This window comes from Astyanax mexicanus, chromosome 15, assembly GCF_023375975.1.
Source record: "Astyanax mexicanus isolate ESR-SI-001 chromosome 15, AstMex3_surface, whole genome shotgun sequence".
Classification (NCBI taxonomy): Eukaryota; Metazoa; Chordata; class Actinopteri; order Characiformes; family Acestrorhamphidae; genus Astyanax; species Astyanax mexicanus.
The window spans coordinates 38,531,313-38,553,441 of NC_064422.1; the positions used below are offsets into that span (position 1 = coordinate 38,531,313).

General features: G+C 37.2%; 1 protein-coding gene across 1 annotated transcript in view; it reads right to left on the reverse strand.

Moving 5' to 3' along the window:
- The window catches only part of myo15b (myosin XVB), a 65,005-nt gene that overhangs the window by 11,576 nt on the left and 31,300 nt on the right, over positions 1 to 22,129 (reverse strand). Inside the window, exons 29-55 of the mRNA XM_022670899.2 lie at positions 21,710 to 21,945; positions 20,261 to 20,430; positions 19,073 to 19,145; positions 16,903 to 17,076; positions 16,088 to 16,206; positions 15,334 to 15,404; positions 15,138 to 15,216; positions 14,950 to 14,982; positions 13,406 to 13,507; positions 13,185 to 13,303; positions 10,804 to 11,040; positions 10,623 to 10,701; positions 9,484 to 9,585; positions 7,764 to 7,929; positions 7,515 to 7,605; positions 6,663 to 6,894; positions 5,732 to 5,847; positions 4,924 to 4,983; positions 4,613 to 4,688; positions 4,397 to 4,515; positions 3,994 to 4,112; positions 3,704 to 3,845; positions 2,562 to 2,673; positions 1,995 to 2,313; positions 835 to 898; positions 654 to 726; positions 468 to 544 (exon numbers count right to left, since the gene is read on the reverse strand). Of these exons, the coding sequence (XP_022526620.2) occupies positions 468 to 544; positions 654 to 726; positions 835 to 898; positions 1,995 to 2,313; positions 2,562 to 2,673; positions 3,704 to 3,845; positions 3,994 to 4,112; positions 4,397 to 4,515; positions 4,613 to 4,688; positions 4,924 to 4,983; positions 5,732 to 5,847; positions 6,663 to 6,894; positions 7,515 to 7,605; positions 7,764 to 7,929; positions 9,484 to 9,585; positions 10,623 to 10,701; positions 10,804 to 11,040; positions 13,185 to 13,303; positions 13,406 to 13,507; positions 14,950 to 14,982; positions 15,138 to 15,216; positions 15,334 to 15,404; positions 16,088 to 16,206; positions 16,903 to 17,076; positions 19,073 to 19,145; positions 20,261 to 20,430; positions 21,710 to 21,945 (3,360 nt within the window). The remainder of the gene's footprint in view (positions 1 to 467; positions 545 to 653; positions 727 to 834; positions 899 to 1,994; positions 2,314 to 2,561; positions 2,674 to 3,703; positions 3,846 to 3,993; positions 4,113 to 4,396; positions 4,516 to 4,612; positions 4,689 to 4,923; positions 4,984 to 5,731; positions 5,848 to 6,662; positions 6,895 to 7,514; positions 7,606 to 7,763; positions 7,930 to 9,483; positions 9,586 to 10,622; positions 10,702 to 10,803; positions 11,041 to 13,184; positions 13,304 to 13,405; positions 13,508 to 14,949; positions 14,983 to 15,137; positions 15,217 to 15,333; positions 15,405 to 16,087; positions 16,207 to 16,902; positions 17,077 to 19,072; positions 19,146 to 20,260; positions 20,431 to 21,709; positions 21,946 to 22,129) is intronic.

Consider the following 22,129-nt stretch of genomic DNA (forward strand, 5'->3'; position numbering starts at 1 on the left):
GCAAGCTACATGAACAGATTTCGAACCGGTGACGCAATGCTATTTTATTTAGTATTCTGTTTATTATTGATGTAATGTTGGGTTTGCTGCTATGCATTCTTCTGTGTGTGTGTAAAGAGTACATGTGTGGATGCATTGAGCACATGGGGCACACCGTTGTTACCAAGGTAGCAATGAACGTTTGAGGGTTTACTGTTGTCTTGGTTCTATTCAGTCAGCGGCACAGCCGTGTGTCTATTGCCAAAATAGCAATATGCAAGAAATTTACTTGAACACACACCTCACTTCCAGACCACCACGCCCATCAGCGTAGATATATACACAAGCACTGATGTTATTTACACAGTGCAGGCACAAGGCATAAAAACTATGCCTAAAGACTATTGGCGGGGTGTAAGATGCAATGAGCATCACTCCGCACGTTGTGCAAGGTGTAAGGACCCTTAGTGTTTGTGATTAGGCATCACCTGTAGAATGGAGTTCACACACATTTCCTCCGTCTGGTCCTTCTTCATGGGTCGATCATTCATAAACTGCATTACATCTGCAGAGAAACACACACACATATACACACACAGAAAGTAGTAAGGGAGATGTAGGCTATTTTCAAAACCTATATAAATGAATACGTTTACGTAAACATATTCACTCACTTTTGAAGCACTGGGCCCCCAGAACATTGAGTTCATTGTCTGAATAGAGGATGAGAGACTCCTTGATGGGCTCCTGAGAGGCAGAATCGAATCACAGTAAACAAAATAACCCAAGGACCTAAACACCATTATAATTTTATATAGTTTTTCACAGGAATATGTTTATGAAAGTTTAACATACTGCAGTATGCTGGACCATCTCCTCAAGGCTCTTTACATCACTGGGCTGACCTCTCTCATTGGCCCTAGAGAAGCAGGGCACACAGAGAATGCATGCGGGTCAGAATCAGAACACTGTGCCTTTTGGCCCTGAACACTTACAAAAGAAGTCTTGAATTTTCCTAATTTTTCATTCTTTTGACTATTTATCATATTTAAAAGACTCCAGACACACAGAACTACACATGTTGAGCTTAATAACTTGATATGTCCACCAGGAACACTGCACTAACTTTGGACTTGATAAAACACAGTGGATCAACACCAGCAGATGTCATGTCTCTCCAAACCATCACTGATCATCAGTAAATGTTATATTTCACTTGTAAATCAAGGGAGCAGAGTCTGGAGGAAGAGTGGAGAGTGGAGAGACACACAGTCCAAACTGCTTGAGGTCTAGTGTGAAGTTTCCACCAATCAGTGATGGTTTGGAGAGACATGTCATCTGCTGGTGTTGATCCACTGTGTTTTATTATCAAGTCTAAAGTCAGTGCAGTATTTTCATACAAAATCTTACAGCACTTCATGCTTCCCTCTGCTGACTTTAACTTTTATAGAGATACAGATTTCATTTTCCAGCAGGACTTGGCACACTGCCCACACTGCTAAAAGTAGCAGTTGTTCTTATATAAGATTCTAATGTTCTGAGACACTGATTTTTGGGTTTACATTGGCTGTAAGCCATAATCATCAACAATAAAAGAAATAAACACTTAAATATATATATATATATATATATAAATATATATAGATTTTTTAGATGCACCAGTAATTTAATCAGGCAGCACTGTTGGCATAGCAAAAGCCCACATCAACCACATCAAAAAACGATAAAATTATAAAATTAAATAAATTACTTTAAATTAGTAATATTTGTAATATAATTTGTGTGCATTATTATTGTGTTACACAGTGGTTGTATGCAATTAAAATTGTTCGTAATTATGCTGCAAACACACAAAAAAAGATGTGTTATATAATAATACTGACAAACTTTTGTTTTTTTTTGTTAGATCAGTATTCACAGTTAAAGTACTGGAATTATTAATGCACAGACATTTGAACATGCATTAAAAACTCATCACTCAGAGGGTGCATGAAGAAGCATTTGAAGGTATTAACCTCAGAATGGCTTCTCGGAAGAACTTCATGGCAAACTCAGTCATGTGGTACTGCTGGAGGTCTAACTCCGAGCCCTGGATCGACCCCTCTTCCACGCCTCGCTCCACAGTGGGCTCACTGGATGCCGAGCCCACAGGCCTACTGGGCTCAGCTGAACGACCACTGGAGGGCACTGAGGAGCTTCCAGAGGCCCTCATGCTTTTTCTCCTCTCAAGCTGGCGCTCCATGTTGGTGCTGTGATAGTCTGGTGGTGCAGAAGGCTGAGTGACGTCGAGCGGGAAGAGACCAGAGCGACCCCCTGCAGAGCCGAACCTCCACCCTGCAGAGAAAACGCTCCAATTAAACGCAGCATGACTTATGCAATTCAGTATAATTCACCAAAATACAATCAGGTGCAATAATCCATTCATGTGCTATTTGTCAACAAAGGCTTTAATGACTGTTTTGATATTCCAGTATCTTTATCAATTAGCCTGATATAAAGTTGCCGGGGGTATTAAAAGAGATCAAAAAGAGATCAACAGCATTTTTTTGTCTTCTGAAGAACAGCGAACAATAGCAGCGCACCTTCCTGAAGCCCATCCATGTGCAGCAGTTTGATGACGTCGCCTCTCTGGAGACTGAGCAGGCTCTTGTCATCTGTCACGTAGCTCTTCAGCGCAACCACATATTCTGAGCCCTGAGGAAAACGGTTAAGAAAACATAAACCACAATGTCATTCACTCTAAAACGTTCTGCTTTAAAGCGGCACTAAACCCCCTGATTTTAGCTGACTCCACGCTCAGCTTAAATTTAAAAAAGGCTAAAAATGGAAGGGATAATTTGAAGGGGGAACTGGGTGATGTATGGGTTTAGAGGGAGGGCAGGAGGGAGAGCTGATTGGCTGAGCTGCAGCAGCAGCAGTGTGCCTCTGATAGCAATAAGACTTAGATGATTGGACATCACATATAATCTGCATATTGTGATGTGTCTGCGTACCAAAGTACACGAAAACATCATCCATGCCTTTTAGCCTTTTTATTTATTTTATTCATTTCATCCTTTTATTTATTTCATGGCTTGTTTTACGATAGGCCTTTTTTTCCTTTTTATTTCACTATTATTATTATTATTTTTTTTTTAACTTTATTTTAGTTATATCATTTACCTTTTTTATAATTGTGGTGTTATTTTAGTCCTTTATTTTCTTTTTTTGTGTTTATATTTTATTATTCTAATTATTAATCTCTTTGTTTTATTGCTTTACATTTTAGCCTGTCTGCATATCATTTTATTCTAAATTATTTTATTTCTTCTTAATCAAATCTTACTGTACACTGTTTGCTTGTTTTTATAATTTAAACTTGTTTTTAGTCCCTTTAACTTTGTAAATGTTCGGCTGCATTTAAAATGAGGGTTACCCTCAATGTATTACTGAGTGGAAATAAAGGTTGATTGATTGATTTTTTTTGTTTGTTTAATTCTCCTGTAAAACTGAAACTTATACTGTAATATATACATACAATGGACACAGTGATTCCCTGCAAAATGTTCTGTCTTTTTTGCACAATAATAAAAGGGATTTATACAAATAAAATCAGTCTATGGACCTGAATGCTTCAGTACATTAAACCAAAAAGCACTGATTTGAACGTCTTCAAGGTCCTGTGAGCAGTGAGCTATGCTGTGCTATGACACAAATACAATAAATGGTTTTAAAATATAAGCACCTTAGTGAGTGTGGTGAGGAAGAGGCTCACTACTGCGCTGATCTGAGGAGCTTGGGGAGAGTGTATCTTCAGCTCCTCACTTTTCAGACAGAATAGAACTGTCCCAACACCCTGCTGCTCCACAGACAACAGCTCTGCATAACTGCACAAACAATGAGAGACGGCACAGCTTGGGACAATGCAAGCCATCAGAATATGCAAACAGTATGAAACAGTGTTTGAAAAAATGGAAAAAGTGGAGCTATTTTTAAAGCAATGAAGCACTTAGTGTGTGAATTATGCAGTCCTACCTGTAGCTACGCAGCAGTTTTAGGTGTCTCGGGTTGATGCCTGATGCTTGGGCCACTTTCAGCAGTCTGATGCCTCGATGAGAAACACCAAGAAGCTGAGCATCACCTCCGTTTCCTCCCTGAGACAGCAGACATACATATATGCATGGCCACACGTTCTTGTAAAGGCATTTCAGAATACATTTCACTGTGCTGCTGACATATTTCAAAATCTGAATAGAACGTATTGTAATATACACTATATTCAGTACGCTATTATATATGCCACACTATATGGATTCCATATGGCACAAAGGATATTACATGGAAGCAAACCTATAATTTTTGTGTGTGCGTGCGTGTGTGCATAAGTCTGCATGTGCACATATGACTTGCACCCATTTGTGGAAGGGGAGTTATTTACTTTCACAGGGTAGAGACGTGTGAAATAATTTTCCCAATTGTCTCTCGCTGCCATGACAACCCTCTTCTTCATAGCATCATCCGGCACAGCGCTGATGCTCGTTCCAATGTGAAAGCTCGCTGTTGACGACCAGAAAAAAAGCAATCAACTAGAGAATAAGGCTCAGACGATTATAGCAAAAAATGCGCCTCAACAGCAGCTTAATAAAATTCCTACCCAGCAGATCCTTCATTTTGCGCCGCTCTTCGCGTGAAATTCTCACGCAGGAATCTGAGTAGGTGTCTCTCATAATCTACAGTTCATAAAAAGCTAATTAGAACATTTCCCTTCAGAGGAATCCTGAGAAAAAAAAGTGTTAATATACTTTCCCTGCTGGAGTTGATCTTTGATAAATATACCTCAATATGCCCAAATGCCACAAGTAGAGCACTGCTATGAATACACTGTATTTCAATTTTAATTATATTGTCACACACTATTAAAATATAAAGATTCAAGCAACTGATGCAATTGCTGCCATTACTCACCTGCTCACACAGTAAATTAAGGACGTAAGGATGGTTGAATTTCTCTCTGGGGTAGAACAACTGAACAGAAGAAAATATAATTCAAATTCAAAAATCAAACAAGCCCCTTCAACAAACATCCATATCGACAATTTCTAAATGCTTCTAAATCAGTTCCATCAATTCTTTCTTTACTTTTGTAAATTGTTTTATTTTAAGTGCCTTCATGCATGAAGAAAAATCAATTTAAATGAAGTATATTTTAGTTTTTTACCAGGTTAATGCAAGCAATTAATCTGGAATCTTTAATAAAGCCTGTTGAGGGGTTTATTTAGCAATGTAAACACTGTGTTGCTACCATTCATTAAAAAAAAGTATCTAGATTAATTTTCATTTGACCTGAAATATGGATTGAATTTCAAAACTTACTCTTACCACCCCTTCCCCCAACACATATACGCACACACTCACACACACACATGCATACGCAGTTGCAGTTCCTGTATCGAGCCTGTGTATTCCTGCAACTCTGCCCTTAAAAGATTATTTTTTTTTTAAAAGCACCAAAACTACCAGGAAATATTCTAACAAACTAAAAAACACTCAAGACTGTTTGCCAGGCAAACCACACTGCACAATACATTTTGTTTCCCTTTTAAAATACATATAACGCAATATATTTTTAAGAGATTGACACCACTCGTAGAAATATAGTTTCATTTTGCCAAATATCCATAATTGAAAGTGTAATTCTTATAAAGAAGAGCCATTTTTTTTTTTTAGGTTTTTTTGCGCTGCCATCCATCCTATGAGGAGTTGCTCCACTTACCTCTTTGCGCAGGAAAAGTTTGCCAGGCATCTGAGAGTAGGAGAAGTAAACACTGGCAGAAAACTTGTGTAGCTGAGAGCGAACACTCTCCTCGTCGGCCATTCTCTTCACATCATCTAAAATAAAAAAATAGCTTTATTTATTCATTATTGTTCTGGCTTTTAGTTATCTTATGATGAATGTATTTTTAAATCAGTTTATTACATTTTCTCTAAATTTTAGTAATTTCCAATGCCGCTTAGTAACTAAAACTCCTCTTTTTTACATGATGAGTAGGGAGGAAATTTGTTTTATAGGTCAGCATCAGGCATCAGGCTTTTATTCCAGATGCAGACTGTTAGTGGAAGCCGGTAAAGGGTATGCAGCAAGGGAGTGACATGGTTAAATTCGATGGTTGACCTATTGCATTACTTCTGTTATGCTTGCATTATAGTGGTCGAAGAAAGAGGGAGGGCCAATGGTGTTTTCTGTGATTCCAGTTTTAACCCCGTTTGTCCGGACATTTAAACACAAATTCCACTCAGGCATTACATTAACCATTTTTATGATTCATGAAGTAATGCTATACTGAAAAACTTTCAAAATAGTAACAGAATATATGTGTGGCTCCGGGTGGTCAAGTGAATCTGAGGATCCTGGATCATGCTGCTTGCCATCAGCAGCCGGAGTCTGAGAGAGGAGAATTGCCTAATATGACCTTCAAAGTCCCCAAACCTTCTCAAAATGTATATAACTCATTTTATTGCAAAAAAAGGTCACATGTTATCTACACATAAGGCATGGTTAAGCATGTTTAAAATCATGGTTAAATTCTTAGGTTTGATTTATATGAAACACATTAAGCTGCATACCATTTATAAAAAAAAGTTCAAAACTTCTTTTGCACTTCCACCAGTTCACAAAACAGCAAAATACATGCAGTGTAACTCACCGAGTCCAGGTGCAGCCATTGGGGGCGGTTCAGGGATGTCATCGGGCAGAGGTGGGGCAGAGTCTGGAGGAGGTGGGGGTGGAGCCTGAGAGCGCTGGGAGCCGAAGAGGTCAGCTAGAGAGAGCTGCTTCTGTCTCATATTGTTGGAGATGGAGCGAGGAGCAGGTTTTTCAGGGGGTGGGGGAGCAGGAGGAAACTGTTTTTTGGGTTCTGGAGGAGAGACCCACTGTTTCTGTTTCAAATGAGGACAAAAGAACACCTGTCTATTTGGGACAGTGACTATTTGGGACAGCGACTATTTGGGCAACTATTCCTTTTTGAACAAATGAAAAATGTATCTTTTAAACAGTGCATAAGAGTCTAGATAACATTATATTGGATAACTTCCTACTCTATGTTGTAAATATTGTTCTCTGCATATTAGTGGGAACTTAAACCCAAGTTTTTCACTCACCTGTATACCTGTACTCTTGTGATGTGACAATAAATCTGATTTAATTTGATTTAAAGCGTCAGTCCATAAGTTTTGGGGGCAAATACAGCCAACAAACCTACCAGACCACTTTGTTTTTAGAATGAATATATATATATATATATATATATATATATGAAAGTAGTATTGTAAGGGGGCAGGTATTCCAATGAATGTTATATATATTACATGTTGTTGCAGGGATGGTCATGCCACTAATGCCATTAATTGGAATATTTTGCCCCCTTCCACCTCAGGAATACAACTTTCAATGTTTTTAATTATACCAAATCTTAAGGACTGCTGCTTTAATCTCGATACTTTGTACTGTATGTTGCTACTAAGACTACTAAGCATGAGGTTTAGGCTGGGCATGTTACCTTCTGCTGAGGGACCGGTCCTTTACCTCTCAGGAGGGCCAGCGCTTCCTCTTTAGGGTCATTCTTTTTCCTGAACTGTTTGGAAGGAACCCTGAAAAGTTCAAAGTCCACATCATTAACATAACCCAACACTGAGTAACCTCGTTCCAATCTGGGAGCTTTGCCAAGAGATAAGAGCAATACAACCTTGTCCTGGGTAATTAACTACACAGTATAGCAGGGAATGGGATGGTTAATGACTGCCCATACCTGACAGGCTCAAAGGCCTTGGGCTGAGGAGTTGGTCGGCTCTGGTACTGTTTGATAATTTCTCTGATGTTGCTACTGGGCTCTGGTTTGGTGGGAGAAGCTTGAGGAGACACCCTCCCGGGTTTGGGTGACTCTGATCTTCTAGGTGGTTCAGGAAGTGGCTTTGCTATAGAAGATAATAGAGAAGACAGTTTGAAAAGTCTAGTATTGTGTCCCATGACTTTTGTCCTGTCCCATACTAGCTAAAGAATTGCTAGAGATTTGTGACCTGTGGGATATGTATATGAGGTCTCCTTCACTGAATGTGGATGTGACTGCTGTCAGAGTTGCTTCTAGCCAGAAGCTGCCAGTCACGATCATTAAAATTAATATTAATATATTAATAATATATATAAATAGCAAAATCAGAGAAACTGATTCAGAAACTGAAGTGCTTTCATTTGTATACAGTATTAAGGTGTTAATTAATGTGAAAAAACAAGGCACATTTTATTAACAGTGATTCATCTGCTTCATTATGTTTTTGCATTTAACATAAACCATCGACTGCTTCAAGTATACAGGAACACTAGTTGATTTTAAGGCTTTTAAACTATTGCTGAGATTAGTGAAGAAAACTTAACCAATAGTTATATGTATTCAAGGAAATGAAAGGAACTGAGAAAACTGTTGGCACATAGTAAAGAAGCAGTTAGCTAAAATTGTTCAAATGTCTGGAGAAATAATTGGGAGCCAACAAAAGCAGCATGATAGAGCTGTGCACATAAAGACTGTAGATATAATGAGTGATGCCAGCTTTTTAAAGGACAGTTTTTACTCTCTAGCCAACATGCATGTGAACTCTGGTCCTCTAATGACTGAGAACAGCAAAGAAAATTTCCCAGTCTTGTTTGGATAAACAGTTGTTTGGAGAGATAAGAGCAAAACAACTTTATTTTGGGTAATTAACTGACAGTATAACACAATTTTAATGTATTATTGCATATTTGCGTGTACAGCCAAGACTAAAAGAAGAATCATATTATTTTTTTTGTTTCTAGGCACCATCAGAAAGCCTGTGATTGTTTTAAATGTGTTTTTAAATTTGTTTATCTTTTTTATTTTTTACTTATATTTTAATTCTGATTCCTATGTTTTTAGTTCATTATAATTAATTTTACAATTTCTTATCATTCTTATAATTTTATTTTACATTTACTACTATTTTCTTTCTTCATTTTATACTTTATAAATTATTTACTTTTCATGTGTAAATTCTTTTATGTTTTTTTTTTTTTAGAATTTCCTAGTTTTTTTAATTTTTTTTAAATGTCGATTTGTATTTGTATTTTTTACTATTTTGTTCCTTATTATTTCTTATTAAATGTTTCAATCCCTTTTAAACTGTAAATGGCTTAACTCTAAACGGCTGCATTTAAAAGAGGTCACTCTTAATGTATTCCCTATTGAAAATAAAAGTTGGTTGATAATAGTTTCCTGAAGAAAATACAGAATAGATTTGTAGATTAAATTATTCCAACTTTGAACAGACTTTTGCTACATAGTTGCAAAAGTATCCCAGGTGGTTGCTAGCTGGTTCATGTATGATGATTGTATAGCGCCTTTTTTTAGACACCAAAGGATGCTGGTGCTTTACAATCATATTCTAAGCACAGTAATTTACACTCAGCACTGGCAAATCCAATGCTGTGGTTAAATAGTTAAATAGTTGGATCCTAACCTTCTGGTTTCACAGGGGAGGTGGGCTGTGTCTGCGGTGGGGGCGCGTAGATCAGTGGCTTAGCAACTTTTGGAGCAGGTTTCGGCCGAGCTTCCGGATTTCCTGTGTTTAAAAAAATCATATTTCCATACCTTTTATAGCATTAAACAAAACCATGACATAAAAATAACAACAATGTACTTAATGTCATTAAATTAATACAAATATAATTATTTTGATTGATCTCTCAGGTCTGTTTATGTTAACATGAACTGTTAAAATAACTCTCTGCTGTCCAGTGTAAGGATTTAATTGCCTTTAGGCTAAATCAACACTTCAATACACTCCCTATTTATTAATATAATTTTGGATATGCCGTTAGTGTAATTAATTTAGTATGTGTTATCTCACACATTTTTATAAAAGTCTATATTTCAAAGAATTTACTGTATAATTATTGTATAATTGTAAATAATAAAACCAGGGGTGTCCAAACTACGGCCCGTGGGCCATTTCCTTTTTTGGAGCGGCCCGCGAGGTATTTTAGTAATAGAATGAAAGTTGGCCCGCTGTTAAGCAGGTTTTTATTGTGTGAGATTCAAGGTTTGAACGCTAGGTGTCAGAAACGGGCCACAGACTTTAAAGGCGGAGAGAGTGCGCAGTTATAGAGCAGAAAAACGGGCCAAAGAGTCTAAAAGCGGAGAGGGTGCGCAGTTATAGCGCAGAAAAACGGGCCAAAGAGTCTAAAAGCTGAGAGGGTGCGCAGTTGCAGAGCAGAAAAACGGGGCAAAAGAGTCTAAAAGCGGAGAGGGTGCGCAGTTGCAGAGCAGAAAAACAGGCCAAAGAGTCTAAAAGTTGACGTAATTAAGGAGTTTAATATTAAGAGACATCATAAAATAAAACATCAATTTGAAAAATCTTAGTTTACACAACACTGTCAAAGATAAAGATAGTAAGTCAAGTAAAATGGATGAAACTAATCAGGAAAATGTATTATTTAAAGTGGTCTATTTCATTATTTGAAGTCTGTGGCCCGTGACTTCAAATATATTTCTCCTTCTGGCCCCCAACAAAAAAGTTTGGACACCCCTGCCCTAAACAAACAAGAAAACCCAAAAATTATTTCTTTGATGAAGAAAATTAATAAAAAAATGTCTCACCAATGCTCTGGAAAAAGGCCCTTTTCTCATTGAAGGATTCTGGCTGACTATAGTTGGATGGATCACCTTGGCCTACAGGCTGTACAAACGAGGTGGTAAAGCATTCAAATCAAAGGCTGCTTAACAAACATGCATGTGCAAAAAATTATTATTTGCACACAGGATCATATGCTTGCATTACCTCGGGACTGACTGGCTGCATAGGTGGCCTAGTATCTTGTTGTGTTGGGGGACGGTTTAAAGATGGTTTTGCTGCAGGAGGGGGAGGAGGCTGCAGACGTGTCGGCTCAGGCCGCTGCTGTGGCTGCTGCTGCTGAGGCTGCTGCTGCTGAGGCTGGGGCTGCTGGCGCTGTTTCTGCAGCTGCTCCATCTGCTGCTGCTGGGACAGTGTCATAGCCTGCATTGTCATCTGCTGGGCCTGCAGGAAACAAAGTGCACATTCTGTTTATATACGCAAATCTTTAAAAAACAGATTACGGGTCATTCCACAGAATTGTCCACTTTTGGAACAGCAACATGTCCTAAATTGCATTTCTTTTTTTTTTTATAACTGTCACGTGGTCCCTGTCTGTTCTCGTGTTTCTGTGTTTATTTACCTTTTTCTGTGCCTGTCTCTGCTTGTGCCTGTGAGTGTGTCTCCCACGTGATCCGTGCTCCTCAGTGTTTCTTGCCCTCACCTGTGTATCATTTGTAACTCCGCCCCTTAGCCCCAGGTGTTCTCTGTTTCCCGTGTGTGTTACACTATTTATAGTCCGTGCTCCCTTTCCCTCGTGTCGGTTCTTGTGCTTTGTTAGCCTGTTGTGGTTGCGTCTCTGTGTCTCATGTTTCTTGTTTTCAGTTTAGTTTCCGTTTATTTGTTTATTTTTGTCTTTTGTTATCTGTATAATAAATACACTCGCATTTGCATCCGCTCTCCTCGTCCCTCCTTCACGCACCCTGACAGAGCGATCAGCTGATCCAGGGTGAGTGAGTCGTCCTTGCATGCAAGTTCTCTTTGAATCTCGGGGTTAAGTCCGTGTCGAAACATGGAGATGAGAGCAGGATCGTTCCAACCGCTGCTAGCGGCTAACGTACGGAACTCCAGAGCAAAGGCTGCCACAGATAGTTTACCTTGCTTCAAGGTAATCAGAAGCTCTCCACTAGATTGCCCATAGCGTGTATGATCAAAAACGCTGCGAAAAATAGACAAAAAAGTGTCGTAGCTGGATTCAGAAATGTTCTCCCAAATAGCTGTAGCCCAGTCCAAAGCCTTGCCAGACAACCGAGAAATTATAAACCCGATTTTAGCTTTATCAGAAGCAGGAGGTGAGTTGCTAAAAAACACGGAGCACTGGAGCAGAAACCCATTACACTTCTCAGTGTTACCGTCATAGACTTCGGGTTTACACACAGCGAAAAAGGGAGTAGTGGTTTCGTTAGGGCTGGCTACAGGACTAACCACTGGGCTAGGGTTCTGGGTGGATAAACCCCGGAGATGACTTATAATCTCGGCTAGCTGCTGCTGTTGGTTAACCTGGTGGCGTGCTAGCTCGTCAACAGCTTGGGTCACACCAGCGAGCGTTTGCTGGTGCTGACCTAAAAGCCGACCCTGGTTAGCCAAACCAGACTTAATAGACTCTGTATCCGCAGTCTCTGTCATTACGGCCGAGTATCTTGTCAGGGCCAGACAGGAAAGAGACAGGCACAGAAAAAGGTAAATAAACACAGAAACACGAGAACAGACAGGGACCACGTGACAATAACATTTTAACTTACGTAAGATATTGGCTGTATGAAACGCATTAATGACATCTTCAATATGTTTACATGTGGATATGTTTCGTGGATTTATTTAAATATAGTGGTTATCAAAGAAAGTTTATTTTTATAGTCACAGTATTATTAGAGACATTTCTTGTGAAAAATGCCTCCTCCTGTCAATCATAACATATATATGATAGAAAATGTGATCTTTAATCCAGTTATATTTTATTTTCTTAATCCTTAAAGAATAATCTAGGTATCACCTGTGATATAAATTAATAGCTTCATATCAAAGCATGATGTAAAGGAAAAGAGAAACAGTGAACTCAGAATGTGTTTAATCTTACAGATATTAAGATAATAGATAAATAGAAGTAAACTACTGCCATCCGTGTTGTTTTAATTTAATAAAATGAGACATTTTTTTGCTGTGTGGTAACACCAAAGAGACAGTGACTCATGGAGGCCACAACTTTTTTTTATATATATTTGTATAAAATGTCATAATTTTATCCCATATATCATGTTTATGACATTATTTTCTTTTCATGAGTATTACAGTTAAATAGTAGAAAAACAATTTACCTTAACATATCCAATATATGGCACTCATATTTCACAGATCACTTTGGGGATGAGTAATTATGTGGTGCTTGAATGCTAAAAACAAAACATTGCTAAATTGAAGTAGCTTGTAACCCTGATATGATTTTTAAGTGTAATATACTGTATCCGTAAAGGCTAGTGACACAAATGTGAACGTTTCCATATGTTGAATGGCTGCTGCAGTAAAGTGCATCCTGTCCTCAGTATTCTCACCATGAGCAAAGCTTGCTGGTTAATGAAGGTTTGCTGTTGTTCAGCCAGCTGCTGGGGGGTGACAGCTGGTGGGGTGGCAAGCACAGGAGTTTGGGGCATGGCACCTGGCATCATCATACCTAGAGAAAAAAGAAATGGTGGTGGGGAAAAATGAGCTTGGGGAAAGCTGTGGGTCACTATGCTACAAGAACACTTGTGAAATATGGTTAAAAAAAGACTACCTGGCATCATGGGCTGCATCATGGGCATCGAAGAAGCCATGGGCATCATGTTTGGCATCATTGCACCATAGCCTGCCATGGCTGGATTCATGGCTGGCATTCCTGATGAATACAAATTACATTTTTGTTATTGGAATTGTTGTTGTTTTTTAATTGGTGAGTACACTGACATGCCAGAAGTCATGGGACAGGAACTAGTATCATGTCTCATGACTTTTGTCATGGTTAATGGAAGCTAAAATGCACTACACTGATCTGTGGGATATGTGTATTAAATGATCCTGCATTAAATTAATATGATATGACTTCTGCCAGAGTCGCTTATCATTTCGTATGGACAATTCTAGCCAGATACTGCCGGTCACAATCACTACCACTCACTATACTGTACACAATGGACTGCACTGTCCACTGTGTGTGGTAATGTCTTACATGATGGATTCCCTGTACAAATCGAGCAAAGTTTTTATTTTTTTTTATTTTTTATAATTTTATTTTAAATTTTTCCAATTTTCTCCCCAATTTACACGGCCAATTACCCAACCCACTCATTAGGACTCCCCCTATCACTAGTAATGCCCCATCACACCAGGAGGGTGATGACTAGCACATGCTTCCTCCGATACATGTGAAGTCAGCCACCGCTTTTTTCGAGCTGCAGCGCAGCGGCTTGGTTCTGATACATCAGCTTACAGACGCCCTGTGTAGTGGACATCACCCTAGGAGTGATGTGGGGAGAGAGCGCCATCTACCCACCCGGAGGGCCAATTGTGCTCCCTCTGAGCGCCGGCAGCTGATGGCAAAGAAATCAAGCAAAGTTTTTAATCAATATTAATGTAATCTAATGTAATCTATTTTTATCTGTTTTTTACAACATGGGACTGTGCAATATTTTAATATGTCAGCAAATCAAATGCCTTCATAATACCAGAAATAGAACCCATATATTGATATAGCATGTTATGAGAGTGTTTTTTTAATCTATTTTAATCTAATATAATCTAATCTAATATAATCTAATCTAAAGTAATCTACTTTTTATTCTATTTTATACAAAAATTGGACTGTGCAATATTTTAATATTTCAACCTTTGCAATATTTTATTTTGTTGTATACAAGGGCAATGTGCAATTTTACCATTTTTACTGTATCTGACAGAAGGTTTATTTGTGTGTTACTGTTATTTATATATATTTTTAATACTTTATATACTATTTTTTTGTACATTTTATATTTGAGTACTGTAATGGATACCCTGTTACCTATTGGACTATTTCCTTACTTTCACACACATACTTTAGATATCTGCACATATATATAACATATATTCAGTCTTTATTCAGTATTTCCGTGCAATGCCATATTTCAATATGTCATAGTGTAATTTATTGTGTGTATTGTGCATAATGTGTATGTTGTAAAGTTATCTGTATATTTCTATTTTATTTTATTATTCTGTGTTGTAAATATTGTTCTCTGCACACCAGTGGGAAACTGCACCCAACACCCAATCTAGTATGTGTGTGGTGTTCAATCCACTCACCCATAGAATAACCAGGAACTGTCATTGGAACACCTTTGTAAAACAAAGTGCAGATTTACTGAGAGTCATAAATGTATCCCTGATTTATGTTCCATATATTTTACAGCACTGAGACAAAAGATGTTAATATATGAACATGTATAAATGTATTTTAATGGCTAAGATAGGAAGACTTTTAGTAAGTCTACCTGCTCCAGTAAACATGCTGGGCTGCATCCCTCCTCCTCCTCTCATTCTGCGGTTCAGCATGGCCATGCGTTCAAAGTCCTAAAGCCATAGAGAAACACAGTCAATGTAATGTCAACTATAGAAACAAACTGCTTACAAAGATGGAATAAAACAACACTAACTGTGAGCTGCACAAATGAACTGAACTGCACTGACCGGAGGGCCCTGATCTAGCACAGGGTCGAACAGGTCATCCACATAGGAGTCCATCTGAGGACCTCGGGATCCTAACGAGAACACAGAGTAGCATTAAAAGTTTGGACACACATTCTTATTCAATGTTTTGCTTTCTTTCTTTCTATTTCTAATATTAAAAACATAAAAAATAAGGGACACATATGGAATAAACAGTAAAAAAAAGTGTCAGGGCAAGATATCTAACAAGCTTTTACGATGCGGGCCACAAACAAAAATTAGTTTGGAAAACTAAGTGTAACGGGATGCAGTGCTAGAGACTAGTAGCTCTCCAGCCCAGAGGGTTGTTGAACCCAATTGCAGAACAGTTGATCTCAAAGCAGGTAAACCCAAGAAGAAAGGAAAAAAGAATATATAAACACACCGCTCCTCATGCAGGATTGAACGCCCTTATAAGGAGATTGGGAGCCCAATAACAGGCGGAAAAACGAGAACAAGTGAAAACTAAAGTCACTCCGAGCGCAACAGAGAGACATGGGAGGAATGTAAACAAAAGCTCGCTAGAAAAGCATTTTATTATTATTCTTTTTTTCATTATTGTTCATTATAGTTTAAACAACCTCACAGGCCAGATGTTTCATGCTTGGGCCGCTTATTGCTGACCCCTCCTGTACAGTATATGAGCATCACAAAAAAAATTCTGGGATTTGATTATTTTTGTATTAACTTTATAGACACAATTTTATTTAACAACGTTATTAATACTTGTACCAACCCTGAGATCTTCTAGGTGCACCAAAGCTTTCCCACTCTGCTCTGTCTACAGGAGGGAGGCCAGGTGCTTGCATGGGTGGAGCAGGAGGGATGAAGTCATCAATATCTGGTGACATCCTGCTGAATTAATGCAATAGAAAAATGTGAAAACTGAACATTTTGAAAAAAGTACATACAGTACAGGCCAAAAGTTTGGACACACCTTCTCATTCAATGCGCTTTCTTTATTTTCATGACTGTTTACATTGTTGATTCTCACTGAAGGCATCAAAACTATGAATGAACACATGTGGAGTTTTATGTACTTAACAAAAAATGAGCTGTCCTCCACAGTCACCGGACCTGAACCCAATCCAGATTTGAGGTTTGGGGTGAGCTGGAGCACAGAGTGAAGAAGGCAAAGGAACAACAAGTGCTAGACACCTCTGGGAACTCCTTCAAGACTGTTGGAAAACCATTTCAGGTGGCCACCTCTTGAAGCTCATTGAGAAAATGATGCCAAGTGTGTGCAAAGTAGTAATCAGAGCAAAGGGTGGCTATTTTGAAGAGAACAGAATACATTTTTTTTAGTTATTTCACCTTTTTTTGTTAAGTACATAAAACTCCACATGTGTTCATTCATAGTTTTGATGCCTTCAGTGAGAATCTACAATGTAAATAGTCATGAAGGTGTGTGCAAACTTTTGGCCTGTACTGTACATACAATATACAATACAACATTATTAATCAAGAATAACATGGCCATTACATAATAAAGATATATTAAATTTAAGTATGTACATAATTAACTCTTTTTATTATGTGTACTCAACATACCTGTCCCCAAAGTCACTGAAGAGATAATCAGGGTGGTCAGATGATTGACCCATAGCAAAATCAGCCTCCACTCCAGCCAACAGATCCATCACATAATCAGAGCCGTTCAGGTCAGTCCAGCCTTCTCCAGCCAGCAGAGACACAGACCAGCCCTGAAGGGCCTCAGGAACACCCCTAAGCATCACACACAACTTATCAGCATGATGTTTTACCTTTTATCTAAATCATTCTTAAAGCCAGCTCAGTATCACTGCTCCAGGAAGTAGAAACGCTGTATTCAAAGAGTCATTCACTGTTCTAAGGTATTCTTATCAATAACGTCTCTGGTGTTATACAGGATTAAACATATTTACGTATTTTATTGGGGCAGAAAGAGTAAATAGGCAGATTTCACCCAGATGTACTTAAAATCAAGACTTTGATGATGATGATGATGATGATGATGATGATAATTTTTATTCAGCCTGTTTGTAACCACATAATACAAAAACACAACAAACATTGACAGCAAAATAGTGACTGAAAAGGCACAGGCATAAGCATTATGCTTAAAATTATACCTGTCCAACATAACAAATGAATCTACCCTTCAGAATTCATACATAATATATATATATATATATATATATATATATATATATATATATATATATATATATATATATAATAACAATAAAGAAAAAGAAAAAAAGAAAAAGAAAAAAAAACAATTAACACTTGTAACCTTCAAAAATTGCCCTACATACCATTTTTTTTAAATAGAAAATGAACTGCACATTCGTAAATCCATATTAGCATCATTTGAAAATTTAACTCTAACAAAAGATATACATCTTCTTTTATTCTCTTTTCTAGCTTTATGGAGAAGAAATTTACTAACATCTCGCAATTCATATTTAGACTTCTGCATTGAGAAATACCTTTGCACAAAAACAGGCAGTAAATTACCTTTTGCTTTGTACATTATTTGTAATATTTTATAATAAACCAAATCATAGAATTTCACAGACTTTCACTTACTTAATTACTTTACAATTTGAAGCTAATTTTGCTAATAAATACTGGATTTTCTGGAATTATGAAAGTTTTCCTGGTAAATAAATGCAAAAATCTTAATTTATTTGCTTTCAGCTCTAGCTTAGCATGGTGAAACAAACACACAGTAAGTGGCTTAAGCTGACAAACAGAATTTTGGGCATTCACGCTTGTGCACAGGACAAGAAAAGAGTGCATTTGTTTTGCTATTGTGTTTAATATTGTGAACAAAAATAGTTGTACTCCAGAACTGCATGCAGAGTATTTAAACTCTATTGAACAGTTACATTCAAAGTGGCTTAATACAACAGAATAATAGATCTTACTCAAACAGTTAAGCTAAAATTGGAACGACAGTACATTATCATCAGTAATAAACCCATTTTAACTGAAACCAACAAACAAATAAATATCTGGGTGTGTTTTAAGTGGATTGAGAGACATTTTTAATCTTGTACGTACTGAAATTAAATCGGGGACAGTCTTAATTTATAGTTTGTTAGCACTGTTAGCCGAGCCTCTCCCTGACTGTCTACTGATTGCTGACTGACTGCATCTGGGTCATTTTTTTAACTAATACAGTTTCTACCACCTTATATTATTTGAGTTTTTTTTAGTATTTGTAATAAATAGAAATATTAGTCATCCCATCGAATACACAAACAAAGTAAAACTAAAGTAAATTACAGTAAAAAAAAACCCATAAAAATACCACAGAAGACAGAGGAAGAACAGAAAGACATAAATTCATTTGGAGGGGGGATTGGCATTGTTTATGGCTTTGTGTCTGGGCATTAAAGGTAGGATTGATTTTCTCTAAACATAGGAAATAAATGGCATTCTTAAGACAGTGAGGGAGGAGTGGATTGCTTTCATAAAGGAAGAAAAAGCCGTCTAGCCAGCAGATCGCAAACAGCTCAGACTTCAGAGTGAGAGGATAAAAGAGGATATTACAGAGAGACAGATCGAAAAGTCAGCTGGGGACAGGACTAGTTTAAAAAATGTTTTTAAATAGTTTGAATGTTTGATTTAGATTAATTTAAATGTAAAATCACAATAGGTTATTAAAAATCATTCTTAAATCATTCAGACAATTAGAAGAAGTAATGTGTTACACAATTATAGCTTTACTTACCTAAAGCTCAGTAGCCAGGAGGCCAGCTGTTCTCCTGTGGTCCAGGACTCCACCTCTGCTGTCAGCATCTCCTCTGAAAAAAAAAAAATCAGATATCAGTGATAATATTAAAATAATTATCTGTTCATAATGTGAACTCTTAAGAAATAAAAGGTCTTAGATAGCATTGTAGAGGACAAAGGGTAAAGTATGATACAATACTCTAATTCTATTAACTAATACTTGTTTATTGTCTTATTTTGAAATCCATTATCTGCTTTTGAAGTCACTGCTATATGTTTCTGGGGTTAGTAAAAATATATACTAAAACATATATGTTTATACAGTTTATATATATATATATATATATATATATATATATATATATATATATATATATATATATATATATATATATATATAAGCTCTGGAAAAAATAAGAGACCACTTTACGACCTCTGGAATATTATCAAGAGAAAGATGGATGAACACAAGCCATCAAACCAAGCTGAACTGCATGGAGTGGCATAAAGTTATCCAAAAGCAGCGTGTAAGACTGGTGGAGGAGAACATGCCAAAATGCATGAAAACTGTGATTAAAAACCTGAAAACTTTATGTATATGAACTTGTTTTCTTTGCATTATTTGAGGTCTGAAAGCTCTGCATCTTTTTGTTATGTCAGCCATTTCTCATTTTCTGCAAATAAAAGCTGTAAATGACAATATTTTTATTTGGAATTTGGGACAAATGTTGTCTGTAGTTTATAGAATAAAACAACAATGTTCATTTTACTCAAATATATACCTATAAATAGCAAAATCAGAGAAACTGATTCAGAAACTGAAGTGGTCTCTTATTTTTTTTCCAGAGCTGTATATTTATATAAAAAGAAAATAAATAACATTACATATAAAAAACAAAGCAAAAAAATCAGTAAATACATATTCAGTGTCTCCCTTGCGCCATTACTTTACATCAGAGGTGTCCGAACTTTTTAAACAGGGGCCAGATTGGACCATATTAAAATGCATTAAGGCCAATCTCCCTTTCGAAAACTATTCTAAAACTATTATTCATAAATTATTCAAAACATTGTACCCAGAAAACTAATAAACACTGGCTTTAATAATATTTATTATTAAAGCCGGACTTTGGACAGCCCTGCTTTACGTGATTCACTTTCCAAAATCAACTCAGCCTGTTCTAACCATTAAAGGTGTTGACATCCACAACCATCTTCCCTTTCCTCTGATTGGCAGTCCACTCTAGCTGAGTGGGTGGTTGATGTCTGCAGGCAGGCGTGGGCAGCTGGAGAGACGTGAGCAGCTTATGCTGACACAGAGATCGGTATTCTCCTGGACCCTGGTCTGACACATACCTGACAAATACAGGAGCCACGTCAGATAACACAATCATGAATAATACTGATATAATCAGCAGAGAATTAAACTGGGCTGCTGCAACGTGCCTTAATTTCTATATTATGTTAGTTGACTTTCTGAGTTGTTATTTTAATCACCACTCATTTCATCACTGTTAAAAAGTCTCTTGTATCTCCTAAATGAAACATATCAGGGAATAGGAAAACATTACATGAAAAGTCAGTGTAAAAAAAAACTCAAAGTCATTTTGGCGTTTTCTATTAGGGTATCTGTATCTACTGGAATATTACTATACTTAAGTACTAAAATGTTGTATCTGTATCTACAAGAGTATTATTTTTACTTCACTACTGGACTTAAGTACTAAAATACTGTATCTGTATTCACTGGAGTATCATTTTTACTTTACTACAATGCTTAAGTACTAAAATGCTGTATCTGTATCTACTGGAGTATTATTCTTAACTACTTCACTACTGTACTTAAGTACTAAAATGCTGTATCTGTATCTACTCGAGTATTATTTTTACTTCACTACTGTACTTAAGTACTAAAATGCTGTATCTGTATCTAATGGAGTATTATTCTTAACTACTTCACTACTGTACTTAAGTACCAAAAATGCTGCATCTGTATCTACTGGAGTATTATTGTCAACTATGTCACTACTGTACTTTAGTACTAAAATGCTGTATCTGTATCTAATGGAGTATTATTTTTACTTTACTACTGTACTTAAGTATTACTTGTTTGTACAGTTATTTCACTACATATTTTTACTTTAGTAGTTCTACTTAATTGTGGAGCTTAAAGAACAATTCAACTTCTCCTCAAGTCTGGTTCTCGTAATATGTTGTACATCTCTTTATATATCTCACATATATGAGATAATGTAAGTCTTATAAGCTGTAATACATGCTGATAGTACTTTATAACAAGTATGTGCCCCTTTAACAACCCCATAATACCCTTTTTATACAATATCCTTCCCATCTTAAGTCAGACTGAGACTTGTTGTAAATACTGACATAAGCAGTCTATTAATATTAAAGCGCTGCTTTTCAAATACTTATTCAACGCTGCACTCTGCATGTGTCATGAAGTCCCCACAGGCAGCTTTAAAGGAAGCTGCTCTCGGTCTGTATTGCTGGTGTATTGCATAAGATATCCCAAAACTTAAAGTCATAGCTCAGCACACTTAAACTATGAATCAGCAGCATTACTTTTCACCACATCTTACAATACCCCGTTTCCCTCCTATCTCTGAGGACGTACTTCAGCAGCGGTTTGTCCAGGGTAGGGGAAGGGGTGAAGGCACTGAGGCAGCAGGCCAGGAGCAGCCAGCCCCTCAGGGAGCCCTCCTCGCCCTCCCGGCCCCAGGTGTGGTAAACTAGCTGGGCCAGAATCTCATCCCTGAGTGAAGGTCTCGTCTGGCCCTTCTCCACAATGTAGCTCCCCAACATCTGCTCCTGCCAGCCAGTCAGCTCTGAGTCTCCACAGAAACGCAGGATCTGAAAGACAGGAGTGGACATGATCCAGTGAATTAAACTGAAAAAGCTGAGTTAGATTAGGAAATAAGAAATTATGAAATTAAATTAAAGTCCCCAATGTTAAAATTGAGGCTATCGGTCGATAAAAAGCAATTGATTAATGAGTTAATCACATAATCAGCTGTGATTACTGTCAATTATCTCA